Source organism: Microtus pennsylvanicus, chromosome X (genome assembly GCF_037038515.1).
Source record: "Microtus pennsylvanicus isolate mMicPen1 chromosome X, mMicPen1.hap1, whole genome shotgun sequence".
Lineage (NCBI taxonomy): Eukaryota > Metazoa > Chordata > Mammalia > Rodentia > Cricetidae > Microtus > Microtus pennsylvanicus.
In genome coordinates, this window is record NC_134601.1 from 82688596 (window position 1) to 82707885 (window position 19290).

General features: G+C 39.6%; 1 protein-coding gene across 3 annotated transcripts in view; it reads right to left on the minus strand.

Annotated features, from left to right (window-relative positions):
- Positions 1-19290, minus strand: part of Uprt (uracil phosphoribosyltransferase homolog) — a 36848-nt gene that overhangs the window by 13342 nt on the left and 4216 nt on the right. For all 3 annotated transcript variants that reach the window (XM_075958582.1, XM_075958583.1, XM_075958581.1), the window contains 2 exons: positions 4439-4481; positions 606-675 (listed from right to left, as the gene is read on the minus strand). In XM_075958582.1, the coding sequence (XP_075814697.1) occupies positions 606-675; positions 4439-4481 (113 nt within the window). The remainder of the gene's footprint in view (positions 1-605; positions 676-4438; positions 4482-19290) is intronic.

Genomic DNA, 19290 nt, shown 5'->3' on the forward strand with positions numbered 1-19290 from the left:
TCTCATTCTGAATTGTGTCAATTATGATGCAACAAACTCAGCCCTCAATTGTTCATAGCCAACCCTTTGAATAGTAGAGTTTTCCATCAGTTATGAAAAAAAAATCCAAATCAGAATTTCCAATCTCTGAAAGGGGGATTGTAGGCTATTCTTATTAGAGCAAAGCACCTACTCCAAATCTTATCATTTTGACTTTTCTTTCCCTTTTCCACATCTCATCTTCTTTTTAAACCTGCAGTTTCTATGCCAAACCAGTCTCTTGCATTTGTTAGCGCCAGTGGCTTCCCCACAGAGGTGAAGATAAGCTGCCAGCAATTCTCAACTTTGGTCCCTGTGGGCTGCCATCAGAAGCAACACCTGCATGCTACATGACTATGTAATAACCTTTAACTTGAATTGACAAGCAAGGCATTAACAAAAAGTCACGTACATATATTTCTTTACAAAAGTCTCTTAGTTTTTAAAGATGTTTAAAAAAAAACCAGCTCTACCTAAACTCATTTTTCACACTGATTTTTACACAGAATGCCTTCTTTCCATTTTCCTCCCCCAACTCTAGTTCAGGATTTTTCTGAGGAAAAGTTGAGAGCACAGGTCTTTGTTACCTGTTGGCGTGGTCACCATGCATTCTTTATATGGCAGCTGATTCAGTCCCTCTTCTACAACAAGTCTGATCTAGAAAGTCAAAGAAAAAATAAATTGAGGGCCTTCATAGTCTCCTGCTAGCTGCTAGCCTTGGGAGCTGAGGGCTTAGGTCATAGAGGAAGGAAGGAGGCCCCTACCATGGCTTAACTACAGGGACACATTTAATTGTCAGGCTGCTTTTTGGTAAGTACCCAACCTCCATTGTAGCACATTGACTATCACCAAAGGGCTTCTATGTGCCTTCTGAGTCAGTCAAGAATATGAGAGGCACAAAACTTCAATAAGAGTTATGGCAAAAACACCATTGGTAGTAATAAAATTATGGGTTCCTGTGGAAAGTGTCCACCTAGGATTCTCTACCTTGCTTAGTACCTTTGAAATCTTTGCAATTTAAAAATGAACCTAGATTCATTTCTAACAAAGGTACACCATAATGTAAACTATATCGAAAAGTCCTTGTGAGAAAATGAATGAATAGATAGACAGAAGCAATTTACTGGATCTGAAGGAGGACCCAGTAGACTATCCCGGGACTTCTCAGTTAAAGAAAAGTACTATGAAGGCTAATTAGATGGCAGATAAACAGGCAGAAGGATAGAACTGACTCCCAGACGTTGTACTACGACTTCCACATGCATCCACAATGGCATGAGCAGGTGTGTGCACACACACACAGAGACATGCACACACAAGTAAATAAATACTTAAAATTTTTTTAAACAAAGTTTTATGAGTTGCATAGCAACTATGAAGTAGAAAGGAAGAATCCCTCAAAATTACTAGAAACAGTCGCTCACAGCGAGACATGAGCAACCAGAGCCCACTCTAACAAAGCCAGTGCCGAGCCGTAGTGCACATTTTCTCCAATCAATAGTACATTAATGATTGAGAATCAGGAACAGCAGGGAGAAGTACGAGGCTTCATTCTCTGTTATCACAACACATCACTCTACTGTCATTAAAGGGATCAATTGGAAATGGCCCATCACTTTGTCCCCCTGCAGAATCAGAGAATGGCCCAGAAAGCTTTTGAATAGTGTATGCAAGAGCACACTCGCTGCTAGCTACCACCTTCCTTGGCTACTTAGGTTTATTTAGGAGAAAATTGCAGAGAAGGTTTTTTTTTCTTTGAAATGTACATTTCTCTTTCCTCTGGTGACATGCCTCAAATGAGCCTTGTTCCTGCTCCATCCCCTGAAACTCTGGGACAGAAGTGATCGTGTCTGCAGGGGCAGAGTTTGGAGAGGACTGCTGTGAAATGTTTTCTGGACATGGCAGGGCTGTTGCACACTCACCGTAGTTGTGCTTACTTACACACGACAGGCACAAGATCAAGCCAGTCAACATTGCACATCCACGGGGGAGGAGCTCACAAGGCCCCACCTCTAACTGAGGAGCTATTGACCGTTGATGGCTTCTGAAGGAGGGAGAGTCAGTTTTCTTTAGAAGTGTGGCCCCCCTGAAAAATTGACCATACTCCAGAGGGTGGCCTCACACCCAGGGGCATGTGGGCAGCATAAACTAAACTCAGCGGGCTATGAAAAGAAAGAGAGCAAGAAGTTGGCTGGGACAGTCTGAGAGGAGTTGAAGGCAGAATGAGGGGTGAATATGATCAAAGTTCATTGTATACATATATGAAATTTTCAAAGAAGAAATAAAAATGCACAAACAAAAGTATGGAGATAGGTGTGTCTAAGTAAGAGGAGAGCATAAAACTAGAAGAAAAGTGACTCAAATCCTTTTAAAGGCTGGGGGGTACAGCATGTGTTTAATACACTCAAGGCCCCCAGTTAAATCTTCACCGCTCTCTCCCCAAAATAATTAAAATGTAAAGAACTACAGGAAACAACTCAGGATAAGATCACTTGTCCACTATCAGGGATATCACCCTTATGTTGAGGAGACAGTGTATTAGAAATCCTCAACAATAAAAAGATAAACAGCTATAGTTGCTACCATAACCATAACAGATTCTTCTCAACCCCACCCCATCACTGGTCCTTCAAAGCCAACTACAAAGAATGGAGAAATCCAAGTTACCAAGTCCTAGGTGAAGTATGCCACCTCTCTTGCTTGGCTAGAATATAATGCCTGCTATTTCAGAGAAGCATTTTAGAACATCCATGAATTTGACTCCTACTTTCTATAACAAAAAGGAACATATGCAGCTGTCATTAGGTTTGTAGTCCCTGCTACTTGGGAAGCTGAGGCAGAAGGAATGCTTGAGCCCAGGATTTTGAGATCATTATGGAAAAAAAAGAGAGAATGTCTCAAAAAGAAAAAAGAGAGAGGGCACAAGAGAAACAAAAGAAAGATGAATAATTTTATCCCAGAGAACAGAGACTCCTATTCTTTGCTCAGCAGTCATTAAGTTGGAAGTTCTTAACACCTCAAAAATGGCTTTTTTTTGTTCATTTGGTTGGGTTTTGCTGAAAACATAAAAGAAGGCTGAAGAGATGGCTCAATTGGTCCTTGTAAACAAAGACCAAGGTTCAATCTCTAGAAGGCATATAAAAAAGCGAAGTGGTAACATATGCTTTATAACCTAGTGACATGAGGATCTCTGGAGGGCTTATGGCCAGTCAGCCTAGCCTAACTGGCAAGCCCCAAATCCCAGTACAAAACCTTATCTGGAAAAAAAAAGATGAGGAAGATGGTTCCTGAGAAGCAACCAAGACTGATCTCTGGCCTCCACACACGCACACACATGCACCTGCACAAACAACACATGCACACACACAAGAAAATATTAAAGACAACGGCTTCTGTCCCAGGAATGTCAACCATATTTCTCTTGTTGCTAACATCAGTTATTACTATTCATGGAAACCAAAGTAAGTTTAAATAGAATTGGGTCTCTCAATCAAGAATATTTAAAGCCAAAAGCAGAAGAGGAAAAGCCTACACTCTTTTAGAATTTATGTGCTCTAGAAAAAAAATCAAAATTAAAAGTTGTATGCCTTTTTTCACTCTTCCTTTTCTATTTTCTATGATTTGATTATACCTACAAGGTTCATAAGCCACATTTCTTTTTTAAGCTAAGTACTGACAAGAGTGTTAAGATTGTAAATTCTACAAGAGCAGAGACCATATCTATATATCCTTAACTGTCTTATCTCCTCCCTCCCAAAATAGTCTAGTGCAAAGCCTAATATGTACTCAATGTTTATTTTCATTAATGAAGAGTATTAGTCTTAGCAACTACTTAGCAATTTCACTCCAAGAATGGAGCACACTTAGGTATCAACACAAGAACAGAAAGCTGTGGCAAAGAGATCATCTGAGATGACACTGACTATGTGGGGACTGGGTTTGCTCAGGACTTAACAGGATGCCCTTGAAGAAGGGGTATGCACATATATGTTCAATATATCACATGGCAGAAGCAAAACAAATACAATTAACATTGTAAACTACAAAAGAAAATAAACTAGTTTCTGCACATTAGCTCATACACAGGGTGAATGCTAGGTCTCAGAACACAGTTTTCTTCTAATGTGCTACAGTTCATGGCCCTAAGATAAGGCATTTTATGAGTTGCTGAGAACCAGACTGCCAAGATCCATCTAAGAATGACAAGGAATGGGTTCATAGGCAATGTTTTGGAGTAAAAGGGAGTGAGGCAGCACTTTAATGCTATAATGGAAAGGATACTTCAGAAGCCTCACAAGACGACGGTTGTTCAGGGCAATCTCTCTCAACCCCAGAATGGTCTACAACGAAAAGCCCCCTGGCCTGCCAGAATTATATCACTGCGTATAACAATAAAATGAAATGGAAAGTCTCCACCTACCAAACGATCCGCAGAAAACATGAAGTCCCCTCTACTGGCTGTCCTAAAAAAAAAAAAACAGTACAAGTTTTAGTCTAAATTAGAGCTTCAAAGTAAAATATAATTAATACACATAGTAACACTGATATTAAGACCTATTACATAGTAAAGGCTGAAATGCTTATGTGTACAATATATTTTTACTAGGATACGGACATAAAAAAGAAAAGACTTCATAAGTATTATTGGGAAAAGTTATTTGATTACTTGACATCAATATTAGAGATAGGAATTGAAGATCATGCGATTACACTGTGCTGTCAGGGAAGACAGATCCCCTGGAAGATGACAGAAAAGCTCAAACTGAGAAGAAACTTTACAGTAAGAACACTACCCTGCCCTCCGTTCACCTAGCTTTATTGGCACACAATAGAGCTAAGTAAGCCATCTACTTTGCTGCTTGTCCTTTGGGGGATTATAAGAGTTAGAGTAAGTCTTCTGTTGTGGTCACTGCTTTCAAAAACTGTGCACCTTCATTGCTAAGCCCTCTTTCTCAAATCATTTATAACTTGTTCCTTTTCTCTGGTTTCCAATGAAGCCTTTCTCTCCTTTGATTTTTCTGTCATTTTCTTATACATTTCCTCTGGGTTGATACCATCCTATCCCAAGGTGTTCAAGCAATAGTAATTCAGTCTTGCACATTCCCACCAGCTGCTATAACCAGGAAAAAGAATGAATGTTAGGAGACTTGTGTCTTTTCTGTATATAAAATCTTTTCCCCTCTTTCATGGAAATTAAACATTTTGATAGAATGGATTCATTATCAGCTTATATACTTAAAATTTTCTACTTTCCTATCTAAAATATAAAACTAAAATATTCCCCATCACAGCATCAATAGGACAACTGCAAGTGCCAATTATCTCAGCAGATCATTCATCTTTTTTTTTTGCATGTGCACTCCCTTTTTCTAACAGAGGAAAACAATAAAATATACCAGATACAAATATCATTGTGTTTCTCACAGTAACCACAGCTCTATCATAGTGTAGCTATTAACTCCCTAAACTAAGAACATAATTAAGCAATAGCAAGAATATGGGTTTGTAGTCTTTATACAGTCTATGCTCTAGACTCAAAAATTCTATATACACATAAACACACACACCCCTACCTATATACATAGAGATAACATTTAAAACAGGTTCTGTTACATGTACTGCTGTTTTAGAATGAGACCAGTGTCTTTCATTTCTATAACTCATTTTCAAAACACCTATCAATGAAATGAAAAGCAGAGAAATTTTTAAAAAAATAATGCTTTCAATGGTAGACCTATGCAAATTTGCCTAAGCAGCCAAAACACACCTCTTTTCTTTTTTCCCAATTAATTATGCATGCATGTCTACATTCACACACAGACACACACAGGGATGGGAATCAAACTCGGGACCTCGGGCACTGCAGGCAGCACTCTTAACCTCTGAGCCAGCTCTCCGGCTGTTAACACAGCTCTTTTCAAGGGGGAATAAAACCCTGACCTTTTCAGGTTATTTTAGAAACTATGCATTTCTTTACATTTTTATATTGATTTTGTTTCATACAGGTGTTTTGCCTGAATGTATATCTGTGTACCATGTACATGCCTGATGCCCATGGAGGTCAGAAAGGGCATTCAATTTCCCGGAACTAGAATGAAAGGTGATTCTGAACTGCCATGTGGATGCCCAGATGAGAACCAGGTTCTCTGCAACAGCAGCAAGTACTCTTAACTGCTGAGGCATCTCCCAAGACATTAAGTCTGAAGTTTCCTTTTTTTCTTCTTGGTTTTTCAAGATAGGTTTTTCTCAATGTATCCTTATCTGTCCTGGAACTCACTCTATAGACCAGGCTGGTCTCAAGCTCACAGCCACTGACCTGCTTCTGCCTCCCAAGTGTTGGGATTAAAGGTCTGTGCCACAACCACCCAGCTAGCCTGGAGTTTCTTAAAGAAATAACCTATGATATGTTTTGACAATGTCTTTCACTCATCAATTTACTACACAAAGGAGTTATATCAGGGAAAGTGATGAGAGATATCACCATCTGTTATTTTACTCTGGAATCAGACATTTTAACACCTTTTATACCCTCTCTCCCCCCAGAAATCAGCTTTATCTGATAACCTTTGCAAAATAAGCACATTATCTACATACTACAAAAGGTATACACTGAGAATCTAATAGGAATCGCCTTCTCTTGACAGTTATTTGACCTACAAAAGAAATCATTCACTGTTCCACTATAAACAGCAATTACTAGTTTGCCTTCTGTTATTTTAGACAGACTTCAACTCGTACTACTTATTTTAAATCAATTTAGAAATTAAAGTAAATCTAGAATACATTAAATTGATTACATTAAAAAAAAATACATAGTGGCCTTCAACATCATGTTGAAATTCTTAACACTGTTGAGAGACAGCTTCATAAAATCAGAATTTCCTTATCAGATAGATCAAAGTACCTGTATTCTCTGAGCTCTTCCTTTGGGCCCAATGCTGGTCTGAATCATTTGTTTAAATACACATTTTAATGGAAACTAGACTCCGGGTATTATTCTCCCCATATACTTTGTTTCAAAACAAAATTATATTATTTCAAAACCATTCAAAAAAATCTTGTCCCACAGGAAAAAAAAGGTTGGTAAAATATCAAACATCTTCTAAGAATAAGCTAAAATAAAATAATGTAAAACTGCCATAAAGCAAAATCACACAGACACATATCCCTAAAATATTTTTTAATTCAGGATCTGTATTGCCCTGGCTGGCCTGGAACTAGCTCTTGTAGACCAGGCTGGCATCAAACTCACAGAGATCCCCGTCTCTCTGCCTTCAAGTACTGAGAGTAAAGAGGTGCACAACCATACCCAGATCCTAGAATATTCAAAAATACATTTAGGTAACCAAATATCTCATAGTTAAATAAATAGGACAATTAAACAATCAAAATCCAAAGCATGGAACTGTAATTAATATTAAACTGAGATCTTTTTTGTTTGTTTTTGCGAGTCAGGATTTCTGTGTTGCTTTGAAGCCTGTCCTAGAACTAGGTCTTGTAGACCAGGCTGGCCTCAAACTTGCAGAAATCCGCCTGCCTCTGCCTCCCGAGTGCTGGGATTAAGGGCATGCACCCCCACCACCCAGCTAAACTGAGATCTTTTAAATTATACAAGCTCCCTGGATTGTGGCAGTACTGCCTTTAATCCCAGTACTCAGAGGCAGAGGCAGGCAGATCTCAGTAACTTTGAGGCCAGCCTGATCTACAAAGAGAGTTCCAAGACAGACAGGATTGTTACACAGAGAAACCCTGTCTCAAAAAAAAAAATGATACAAGCTTCAAGCATGTCCAACAACGAAGACATAACTGTAACTAAGATTTTTTTTTCTTTGAGACAGGGTAGCTTTGGAGCCTGTCCTGGAACTAGCTCTTGTAGACCAGGCTGGACTCGAACTCACAGCGATTTGCCTACCTCTGCCTCCAGACCACTTGGCAAAGAATATTTGTCTAAACAGTCTCCCCTCAAATACACGTGTCACATACTGTAGTAACATGATGAAAACCAAAGGCAGTCATTTCAAAATGCAATTATCACATGGAAACGAGACTCATACTGTAGGAGCCAGCCATGATAAGCAAAATAGGAACAGATCACCCAAAGGAAGTTCTTTATTTCCAACCATTATCACCTGCCAGAGTAGAACTCAGCCATTGGTAAATTTAATGGAGGCCTGACTCTCAGTAGTTTACCCTGAAGCAATACCTGGTTGCAGGAAGGACCATAAACTAAGATTACCCAAGCACCACCCAAGAACAGACCATCCAAAGAAAATGCCTACTGTTCCAACCTTGAAGATAGAACCACCTGCCAGCACACACTCACCAGGACACCCCTAGACAAATGTCAGCCAATCAGGGGTCCTGAACCTCAGAAACCCTTCACCCCTACCTTTACTACTATAAAAACCAACTCTAACCAAGCTCAGAGTTCTCTGCTTATTCCAATACTCTGGACATGCAGAGAGACTGAGTTTGCAAACTTGCATAAAATAAAGGCTCTTTGCTTTTACATATGGGACTCAGTCTTCTTGTTAGCTTTTGGGGGACTTCGCGGATTTGGGCATAACATTTGGGGGCTCGTCTGGGATCCCCAAGCCCACTGGGACTACCACCTGTAGAGCCTTCAACTGGCCAGTAAATTTTCTGTGTTTTGTTTAGTGTCCCATGTCTCATGTCTCATATCTTTCTGTAAGCAGGCCCAGGAACCATAAGAGCCTGTAGACTATGTAGGCAGACACCCAAAAAGATCACAGGTGGGGTGCCTTGAGGAGATGCCCCCAGGGTCCTTCTGCAGAGGTGAAACATGCAGGTAGCGGTCTCAGTTCAACAGACAGGTGGATTGCACCCACAAAACAGCTTGAGGCTCTCATCTTTGGTTTGGCTTAGCACCATTGTCCTGTTCATTGTCCTGTGTGTCTGTGTGTTACTGTGTTTTTGTCCTGACTTAGACTGACACTGACGATAAGGGACAGACTCAAATCATGAGTACTTTGACTTTGATATCAAGATCACTTACAGGACTTTAGAGATAGCTCCATAAGCATAGGGGTATATTTTCCTAAAAGGAATAAGACAAATAACCTCTACTCGCTGCCTTAAACATTTCATGAAAAGTAGTCAGCCTTGACCCCAAGCATGACATTGCTGGGTAGAGTGTTTGTGTGGCTGGGTGGCTGGGCTGTACAGCCTTGTTGTTATAATGTAGCAAGGCTGTCAACCACAGTTGTAGGGGGCAGATGTACCCCAATAAGATTTCAAACACTGGACAAAGAATCTGGGGTTAATTGCTACGGTTTGGAGAGGTTAACAATCCCCCCCCCCATGCTGCATGCCTCCCTGCCCCCTCCCATGCAGGTGAATGAGTTCCCTCCACCTGCCCCGGGGGCTGCCTGCCTCAACTTCTTGTCAAACCTGACCAACGTTTGGCTCCATGGGTCAAGGACTCTGGCTATAGGTGTTGCTGCAATGGCCTTATTGTGGCACTATAGCCAGACTTCCCTCCACCAGAGCTGCTTTGATCATCCAGATCCAATGTGTTATAAATATATGTCATCATTTAGAGGAGCTGGTTACAAATTATTACTGGTTACTATATGAAAAAAACCACTGTTGATCTCAAATGTTTCATGCTGATACAAGATTTTATGTGATGAAAATTTAATGTTATAGTATATGCCTGTTTCTGTTCTTGTTTAAAATATTGTAGCCATATAATATATCATACACCACTGAAAGAAACCACAAGTAAGACTTTGGTAAGAGTTCTTATGTTGTCTAAAAAGCGAGAGAGATTTTGGTATGTAGTCTAAAAAGCAAGAGAAATTTTGGTATGTCATCTGGAAAGCAAGGGAAAAAGCAGGAGACTGAAAGAATAAAGAGGAAAATGGATTAAAGGTATATAAAAAAGTTATAAAAGATCAAAAGAGGATGTAAACTATATTTGCTGTGGTTTCTCATACATGCAAATACTGAATATGCTTGTTTTGTTAAAAAGTTTGTCTATGTAGATTTTCTTACAAGCATGGAGCTGAGACAGAACTGGTTCAGCTATTTTTGCTGTCTCTGCCACCCATCACTGCTGTGACCACATTTAAGGGCCTGACTTCAGAAATTTATCACTGAGCTCTGATTACTAAATTTGGGTTAGCAGAAATTCAGATGACTTTTTGGTATAGATAATGTTAAAACTGCTATATGCTGTTTTATTATTGAAAAGCTGGCTCTAGAACTGGGTTATGGCTCTTCCTTTGTTAGACCCATGTTTTATTTACTAAAAATTGGTGCATGGGTAATTTTAAAGAAACCATAAGGCATAATTCCATTTTAAATTTTGGATTGCTATTTTACTAGAGTTAAGAAAAATGGATGCAGCCGGGCGATGGTAGGACACGCTTTTTAATCACAGCACTCGGGAGACAGAGGCAGGCGGATCTCTGTGAGTTAGAGACCAGCCTGGTCTACAGAGCTAGTTCCAGGACAGGCTCCAAAGCCACAGAGAAACCTTGTCTCGAAAAAAAAAAAAAGAAGAAGAAAAATGGATGCCACATGATTTCACTGCTATCTTGATTAAGTGACAGTGACCACATGAAGTGGGCCTAACAGATCTCCAAGATAGTTTGGATTGGGATATATATATATATATATATATATATATATATATATATATATATATATATATATATGTGTGTGTGTGTGTGTGTGTGTGTGTGTGTGTGTGTGTGTATACATATGTGTGTATGTGTGTGTGTGTATGATTTAAATTATTAAAAGCTGCACCTCAATGTTTTTATCCTCAAATGTACCTTGCCCTGCCAGCTAGGCTTTGTTAATTTAAAGAGTCACCCAGATGATAATGGTTATAAAGACATAAAGGAATCATAAAAAACAGCTTAGGATTACAAATGTATGGCAAGAGTAGCGTCCCAAAGAATGTGCAGTTGCAACAATGGACCTTAATAGTTTGAAAAATGCCAGTGCCAGGTGATAGTCACCAGAAGTATCAGCTACAGTGAAATGGAGCAGGCTGAGATCTAAAAGACAGGCTATGTATATGCTATCGAGGGTGAGACCAAAGAAGTACTTCATTTTTGATATTCTTAATATTGCAGGAAGACATTTAAGAGATTTTAATTTTTTAGAAAAAAAATTTAAATAAATTTATAAGGCTGTGAGATATCTGTGCTATAAATTTTTATATTGTGTTTTGTATTGTTAATATTTAAACTTAAAATAAAAGGCTAAAAATTAGGGTCAGGGGGCTGGAGAGGTGGCTCAGCGGTTAGGAGAACTGACTGTTCTTCCCGAGGATCCGGGTTCAATTCCCAGCACCCACATGGCAGCTCACAACTGTCTGAAGATCCAGTTCCAGGGGATCTGACACCTTCACACCAATGCACATAAAATAAAGTTAAATAAACCATAAAAAATTAAAAAAATAAAAATTAGGGTCAGAGCCATAATCACCAAAAGCTAACCAGAAACGAAAATGTTAATTTCTTATGATGCAGAAGACAATGACCTAAGCAGTTTGATAGAGGACTTGGAACAACATCCAAGTCTATGAATCTCAATCTTTTGGAGGTTGTACAGGAGTAGTCTGGGACCACTTGCATGTCAGATGTTTAAATTGAGATTCACAACATAGGCAAAACTACAGTTGTAAAATAACAACGGGAAAAATTCTGTAATGGAAAGATCACTGTAACAGGAAAAACTATATTAAAAAGTAAAAGTATTAAAATGTTAACTAATGGTTTAAAATATATTTCCTTGTTCAAGGTCTATTCAGGTTTTAATGTTTAGCCTCCTTATCTTTGCTAACTTTGTTGGGTTTAATCTATTTGGATAAACTGAATCATAAATTTTTGTACTGATACTAAGAGGTTTGGACCTTCTCTTCTGAGGAAAGAATATTTCTATGTCAATCACTCTGGGGTAATTAGAGATTCAATGGCCTTGTTAGAGAACAGAACATACAGAACCTGGATGAAAACTTATTCATCTGATCCAAATAGATTAAACCCAACCTTACTTTTGGCTTTAGCAGGTCCCTAATGATCTTGCTTCTTCTTATCAACAGACTGACGGCTTTTGTTTGAGAACAGGTCAATACTATCTGACTGATGGTATTGAGGTTCCAGTATCACCCCCTTGAGCTCCTGGATAGACAAGACCCATGATTGAGTCCTGTCATTGGTACTTGTGAAGGGAGAAAAATGTAGGATCCAGGGCAACTTGGCACACACCTGCCAAGATGGGTTCTATAGATCAGCAGGAAGGTAGACCTGAGTCTCAGTTTGCCCTAGGGTAATGCTAACTCTTAGATTCTTTGCCATTTTACCCTGGGACCTCTTCCTTGCCTTTGCAGGAGACAGCATTAATAGCTAGATATAAACTTGTTCTGTATTTATCCTCAGAATGACTAATGCAGTTTCTTTATTAGCTTTAATTCAAAATCATTACAGAGTGTGGAGTTCTAGTCTTGTGAAAGCTGCTAACTTATTGCAGACTGTTAGGAAATACAAGTTAGTCAGTCCTCTTTAAAGTACTAATATAATTAGTTACAGGAATAAGCATTATTTAGTTCCCTTTATATGTTTTCAAAGTCAAACTTAAAACAAATAATGAGAAACAAAGTTTGACTAATCAGATATACCTAGGCAGCCCTCATACTTCAGAGATCTGCAGAATATGGCATTTAAAATGATTAAAAAGCTTATTGTATTAGACAGAGACTCCGAGAACCTAGCAGTAACCCAAGGTTCCCAAAGAAGATTATGAGACACCATGATGTCTCCACCTGGATTATGATGATGCTGACCGCTGGGTGAGATGCCCCAGTGCAACTCCTGCTGCCAGGACCCGGTCCAGACTGTGGACAAACAGCAGGATCTTGGAGAATTGATTGCACCACTTTTGCCTATGTCCCTCTTTCCATGTCCCTCTTCCACAGAAAGAGAAAAAATTCACCGTATGGGCCTGGCTTAGGCAGTAAGACTGCTGTTCTGGATATTTCTGCCTCCAATGCTATGGAGACCTGAGTATGACTAACTGTATATGGACTCTGGTCCCTGTCAATTTTAACAGATTCGGAAACTATTTGGTCTGTACTCAGATACACTTTATTTATCCTTCTGAGATCTCTGATAGTATTAATGGCTAGGGCAGTTATAATGCCAGTTTAACAGCAAAAGGTTTTCAGACTCTTTCATAAAGCTATATACAACTCTTTAGCTCATTCTAAAGCTACCAAACATGGTTCTCTGGACAGCAGAAAAATATAAATGCTTCTAACCAAAATCTGTAGTTTTTGGTAGGACTCAAAGATATGAGTCTATTTCTTCTGTTTACAGATAACTGTTATCTGTTTTTTCTACATTTTAATTTCTGTTCCTAGTTTAAACTTATCTTAATAGGCTTCCACTTGGCTGGCAGATGCATCTAAGCATCAGTTGCTGACTACAACCTGCTCTGAATGGCGGTGAGCCCTGGACTTCATGAAAGCTGATCTGGACCAGTCCAGCTGATATGAACGCTCCCTGTCACTTCAACGAAGTCTGATGAGTGCCCCATTGCCTAAATTTCCTCCCTACCTTTGGCTAGCCTTTCAACCTGCTTGAGCCTGGATAACAATGCTCCAATGTCAGCTTGAAGTAGTTGTGGAAAGGAACACGTTGTCCCATGCTCCCTGCCCAAAATAGGTAGAAAGGCCGAGACAAAGGGGAACTCCCTGGCATGGGGGCAAGATAACTACCTATACTAGAAAAATAGGTCCAAAGTTGTCAATTAACGGATTTATTAGTTTAAGTAGTTCTATACCTTCTTAAAACCAGGGACAAGGGGGATATGTAGGAGCCATCGATGATAAGCAAAATAGGAACAGATCACCCAAAGGAAGTTCTTTACCTCCAACCATTATCATCTGCCAGAGTAGAACTCAGCCATTGGTAAGTTTAATTGAGGCCTGACTCTCAGTAGTTTACCCTGAAGCAATACCTGGTTGCAGGAAGGACCATAAACTAAGATTACCCAAGCACCACCCAAGAACAGACCATCCAAAAAAAATGCCTAATGTTCCAACCTTGTAGATAGAATCACCTGCCAGCACACACTCACCAGGACACCCCTAGACAAATGTCAGCCAATCAGGGGTCCTGAACCTCAGAAACCCTTCACCCCTACCTTTACTACTATAAAAACCAACTCTAACCGAGCTTGGAGTTCTCTGTTTATTCCAATACTCTGGACATGCGGAGAGACAAAGCTTGCAAACTTACATAAAATAAAGGCTCTTTGCTTTTACATATGGGACTCAGTCTTCTTGTTGGCTTTTGGGGGATTTCGCAGATTTGAGCATAATAATACCAGAAACCAAATACTCATTTTAACTTGGAGTATCTAAAAGCACATTTTTCCTTTTTGTTAAGTAAGACTGTCTAGATAGTACTTTAAAATCTCCAGAGAGCCAGGTATGGTAGTTTATACCTATAATACAAGCACTCAGAAGGCTGACACAGAAGGATCAAAAGTTTGAGTTCATCCTAAATTACATAGTGAGTTGGAGGTAAGACTGCATTACATAAAGAAATCCTATCTCAAACAAAACAAAACAAAAAAAACTAGATGCCAGGTGTCTTAGTTACTGCTTTATTGCAATGAAGAGATGTCATGCGTAAGTAAATGTATAAAAGAAACACTGAACTGGAAAGTTGCTTATAATTTCAGAGATGAGTCCATGACCAACATGGCTGGGAACATGGGGGCAAGCAGGTAGGCATAGTGCTGAAGCAGTGGCTGAGAGCTTTCTTTTAATCCAAAAGCAGCAGATGGGGAGAGATAAAGAGGAAGGGAAGGAGGGAGGGAGGGACAGAGGGAGGGATGGAGGGAGAGAGAGGGAGACTGGACCTGGTGTGGGCTTTTGAAACCTCAAAGTCTACCCCCAGTGACACACCTCTTCCAAGACCTCACCTACTAATCTTTCCTAAACAGTCCACCAACTTGGAACTAAACATTCAAAACTATAAACCTAGGAGGGCCATTCTCAGTCACACCACATCAGGTGTGGTGACACATGCCTGTAAGCCTAACTAGTGGAAGATTTAAAGGCAGAAGGATGTCTTGTAGCAGTTTCCTCGGGAGATTGAAACCTTCCATCCTGGAAGCAAGCTTGTTAAGCCACAGGATATGAAAGGCGTAGTGAAACAACAGGATGTTATTAAGGGAAATGAAAAATTCCATCCTGCAGGGAAGGTGGTTAAGCTAAGCAATAAACAACTCAATAGCTTCAGAAAGTCCCTGAAATTGACCAGATAAACTAGGTCCTCACACCCCCAAGCATATATAAATTCTAAGGACTGCCAAGACTCACCCTCAGACCAGCTGAGCTGCCTGGAAGAGACTCAGACCAGCCGAGCTGCCTGGAAAGGACACTCTCCAGCCTATTGAGCTGCCTGCAGGCTGTGTAGTTCCCAGCCTTTCTGAGTTGTCATCCCTGCTGAGGTGGACTTTGGCGATGCAGCTGCCCTTGAGTCATTTCTGCTCCTGGAAGTAACCCCATTAAAACTTACTGCTGGTTCACTCACCAAGATGGATTTTGGTAGTTTTCTTACTTTAGTGTGTCACTGGCTCCCTATCTAGGACAAATAGATGTTTGTTCACCCAGGAATAGTGTCACACAACAGAGAATCAGCTAAACCCAGGAGTTTCAGGCCAGCCCAGGCGACACAGCAAGACCTTATTTCAAAATAAAGTACAATTAGCAAATCAACAAAACCTTCTTCCTGAAGAGGCAGATGATTTTATAATATAGCTTGTAAAGAGTAATCCACTGTGATTACCACATGCAACACACCCTTTGCTGGGTGTGGGGGTAGAAAGCTGTGATACCAACACGCAGGAGGATGATGTCAGTAGTTCACAAAGTTCAAAGACAGTCTGGCATCCCTAACAAGTTTAAGGCCTGGGCCACATAACAAGACCCCGCTTTGAAAAAAAAAATGCATGCTTCCCAAAAGCAATTAAAGGCAAACTCTCCTGAGTCATAACTCAAAACAATTTAACTAAAATCAAATCATAGGAACACTGAATTGGATGTCATTTCAAAAGTTTAAATACATCACTCTTCTTCCTGGAAGATTATACACATGGATTGCTTGTGACATTTGGAGAAGGGAGACTGGGGTGAACATTCAGCAAATAAAAATACAGGATCCACAATTAAATCTGAACTTCAGAAATCCCATGCAATATATGTTACACTTATATTTTTAAAAAAGGTGTTCATTGCTTACTTGAACTTAAATTTAACTGGGCATCCTGTGTTTTACCTGATAAGAACAGGAATAATTTAATAAACTTTCCGAAGAATGTGAGTACTCAGACTTAACATTTTGTTTGTTTGTAAAATCAACAGGTGGAAGGAGAGTGAAGCATAAAAGCAGTTCTGGCAGGCTCAATCAAAAAGATAGATTTCATTTCAAGCTACGGTGTAATGAGCACTCACACAGTGTTAAGTTCTATGTCTCCATTACGTGATTACTAAAATCAAGAACAGCTCCAAGGCTTGCTGTAGCACGCAGATGGCTTGCAACTGATTTTGCTCCTCCCATCGCCTTCAAACAACAAACCCCTAATAATATACTTAGAACAAATCTAACTCAATGGAATTTTTTTTGAAAAAAAAATAGCTTCTTCTACCCCCCAGGTGCAAGTCAGCAAAGCCACAGTTTGTTAGGACCTTCTTAGTAAGCTCATAAAAGAGACCTCCATTCATTGTTTACTCTCCAAGCAGAGTTCAATATAAATGCCAAGAAACAGGTAGAAAAACAAGAGGTATCATTTTCACCTGCTAGAGTCCAATGTCACTGGTGAGTCATGATTAGGATAGACCTGAGACATATTATATCAGGGATTTCTGCTGCTAAAAGACGGGATTTCCTCCCTCTTTCACTAAAGCCAGTTAGAAAATTCAAATGGGAAATGTACAAAAACAAACAAACAACAACAACAAAAAACCTACGTCTCATCTGAGGACAGAATAATCATTTGTGGTGTTTGTAATGCTGCAATACAGGACCCACCCAACACTGCACAAACCACCTCCAAGGATGAGAGCCAGGAACTTGTTTTGTAAAACAGACTTCACTATTAGTTTTCATGCACAGCTCTGCTTAAGAACATTACATGACTTAGATGAGTCACGTCACATTAAGCAACACTCGTGCTAGGCTGGCACGGGACTTTCATCCAACCCGAGGTTAAATGTCTCCTCTCCGGACGACTAAAAACTAGTCACAAGGCTGAAGGTAGTAGTTCTTTGGTGCCATTTTATGGACTGACAAACTCTTAGGATCATTATTCAGCTTCCATCTAAGGCTATATAGAAGCCATGCCAAAGCCTCTCCTAGGACAAGAAGATACAGACAGAATAGACTCAACAGTTCACAAGACAGCTTTACTCTAGTATTTCAGGACACAAAAATCTCTCTCAAACTCCCTCCCTCCCCCCCCGCCCGAAAACTGTGGCCTGGAGAATGATTTTAAAAATTCACTTCATTGCCTTTCGTATGAGGTCATGAACCGTGTTCAGGGGGGAAAGTACATTACACTCCCATTCTACTGGGTTTATTATTCAGGAAGAGAAGAATGTGTAGTTTAATCCACTTCAACAGCAACAAAAAAAGAAACCACAGGAAAATGAAGGAGTCATTTGTTTTTCGTCGTTTGCCAGTGACCCATGTATGTGTAGCTGAGTAAATTATCCATTCCATTTGGTGTTTAGATTACTGCACTCTCAAAGAGAGAAAATCATTTCCTTGAAATTCAATAATACAGCCAACATATTACGTTTCAAATATTGTACACTTCAAAAAATAAAGTCATTTTAAATCAGTACAATGTTCTCAATCTTGCTTGCTTTATAGATATACAACACTTGCAGTCCTGTTGGATCACTCCATTTCTCCATGCCAGAGCCAATTCATAAAGCAATCCCTTTACTAGACAGAGTCTAAGAACTAGGAACAATAAAGGAAACAACATGTACTCCAAAGGTTTCTATTATCAGACACATAATATATACACATGCTGTCCTCTCAAAACAGAGAAAAGTATATGCCTCAAAGAGGACAGACTATGATATGGAAGACTGCACCTTCCATAATTAAACTGACATAAATATTGCTCTACATACAATAGACACTCGGTCGGCTCCTACAGAACCTAAAACAGGCCTTGTTTGCATAACCGCAAGACAGTCAAAAAAAGAAAGAGAGAAAGAGAAAGGAAGAAGAAAGAGAACGCTTCTGTTAACAGATTATGCTTCTTAACAGAAACAAAATCTGTGTCCTGAATAAGCATCACCTCATTAGGGGAGAATCACAGTAGGTCTTTCTGTACTGTGTCAAAGCTGGATACAAATTATGTAGGCTCTCTCGGTATTTTTGTTTGTTTTGAGGAAGGCCTTGCTAGGTAGCTATGGCTGGTTTGTTCCTCCCTAATCACCACGGACTAACCCCCAACAACAGCAATATTTTTCACTCGGCCTCCTGAATGCTGGGATTAGCAGCAAGAGCCACAAGAGCTAGCTTTGGTATTGATTTGCAAATAAAGAATTTGAATTCTCTGTACAAGCAAATCCCTTCTACTATGTCAGTAAAAAGCATGCATAATTTCCAACTTGAAGAATTTAAATGCTGTAAATACACACAGTGATTCACAGTTTGTAACACTGCTCACGGACAGTATCTTGTTTTAGCCTCTCAGGAGTTCCATGAGACTGTACCAACATCTTCATTTTAGAAATGATAAAGCCAAAACATCTTGCCTAAGATCCCTTTACAGGATTCTACTGTCTCCTCTTTCAAACTCAAGGGAAAATACAAAGGAATCCACTTACTCCCAGGTTGCTATATAATCCAAGCTTTTCTAAATAATAAAATATAATCGAGACATATAGATATTATCATATATAAATGCTGAATGTCATACTCTCTCCAAGCTTTGTATTAATGGTTTTTAACCTTTACATCCTGATCCTTTATGAAATGTCATGAAAACTGAAGCTTCCCACCCCCGCACAAGGCATATAAGCAAATCATCACAGCAGCCTTATTCATCATAACCGAAGAGCAGAAAGCTACCCAAATGTCCGCTACCCGTTGGATGCATAAACAAACTGCATTATATCTATACAATGTAGTACCATTCAGCCACAAAAAGGAATGAACCCTGAAAACATTACACTACAAGAAATCAGCCACATAAGCATCATAT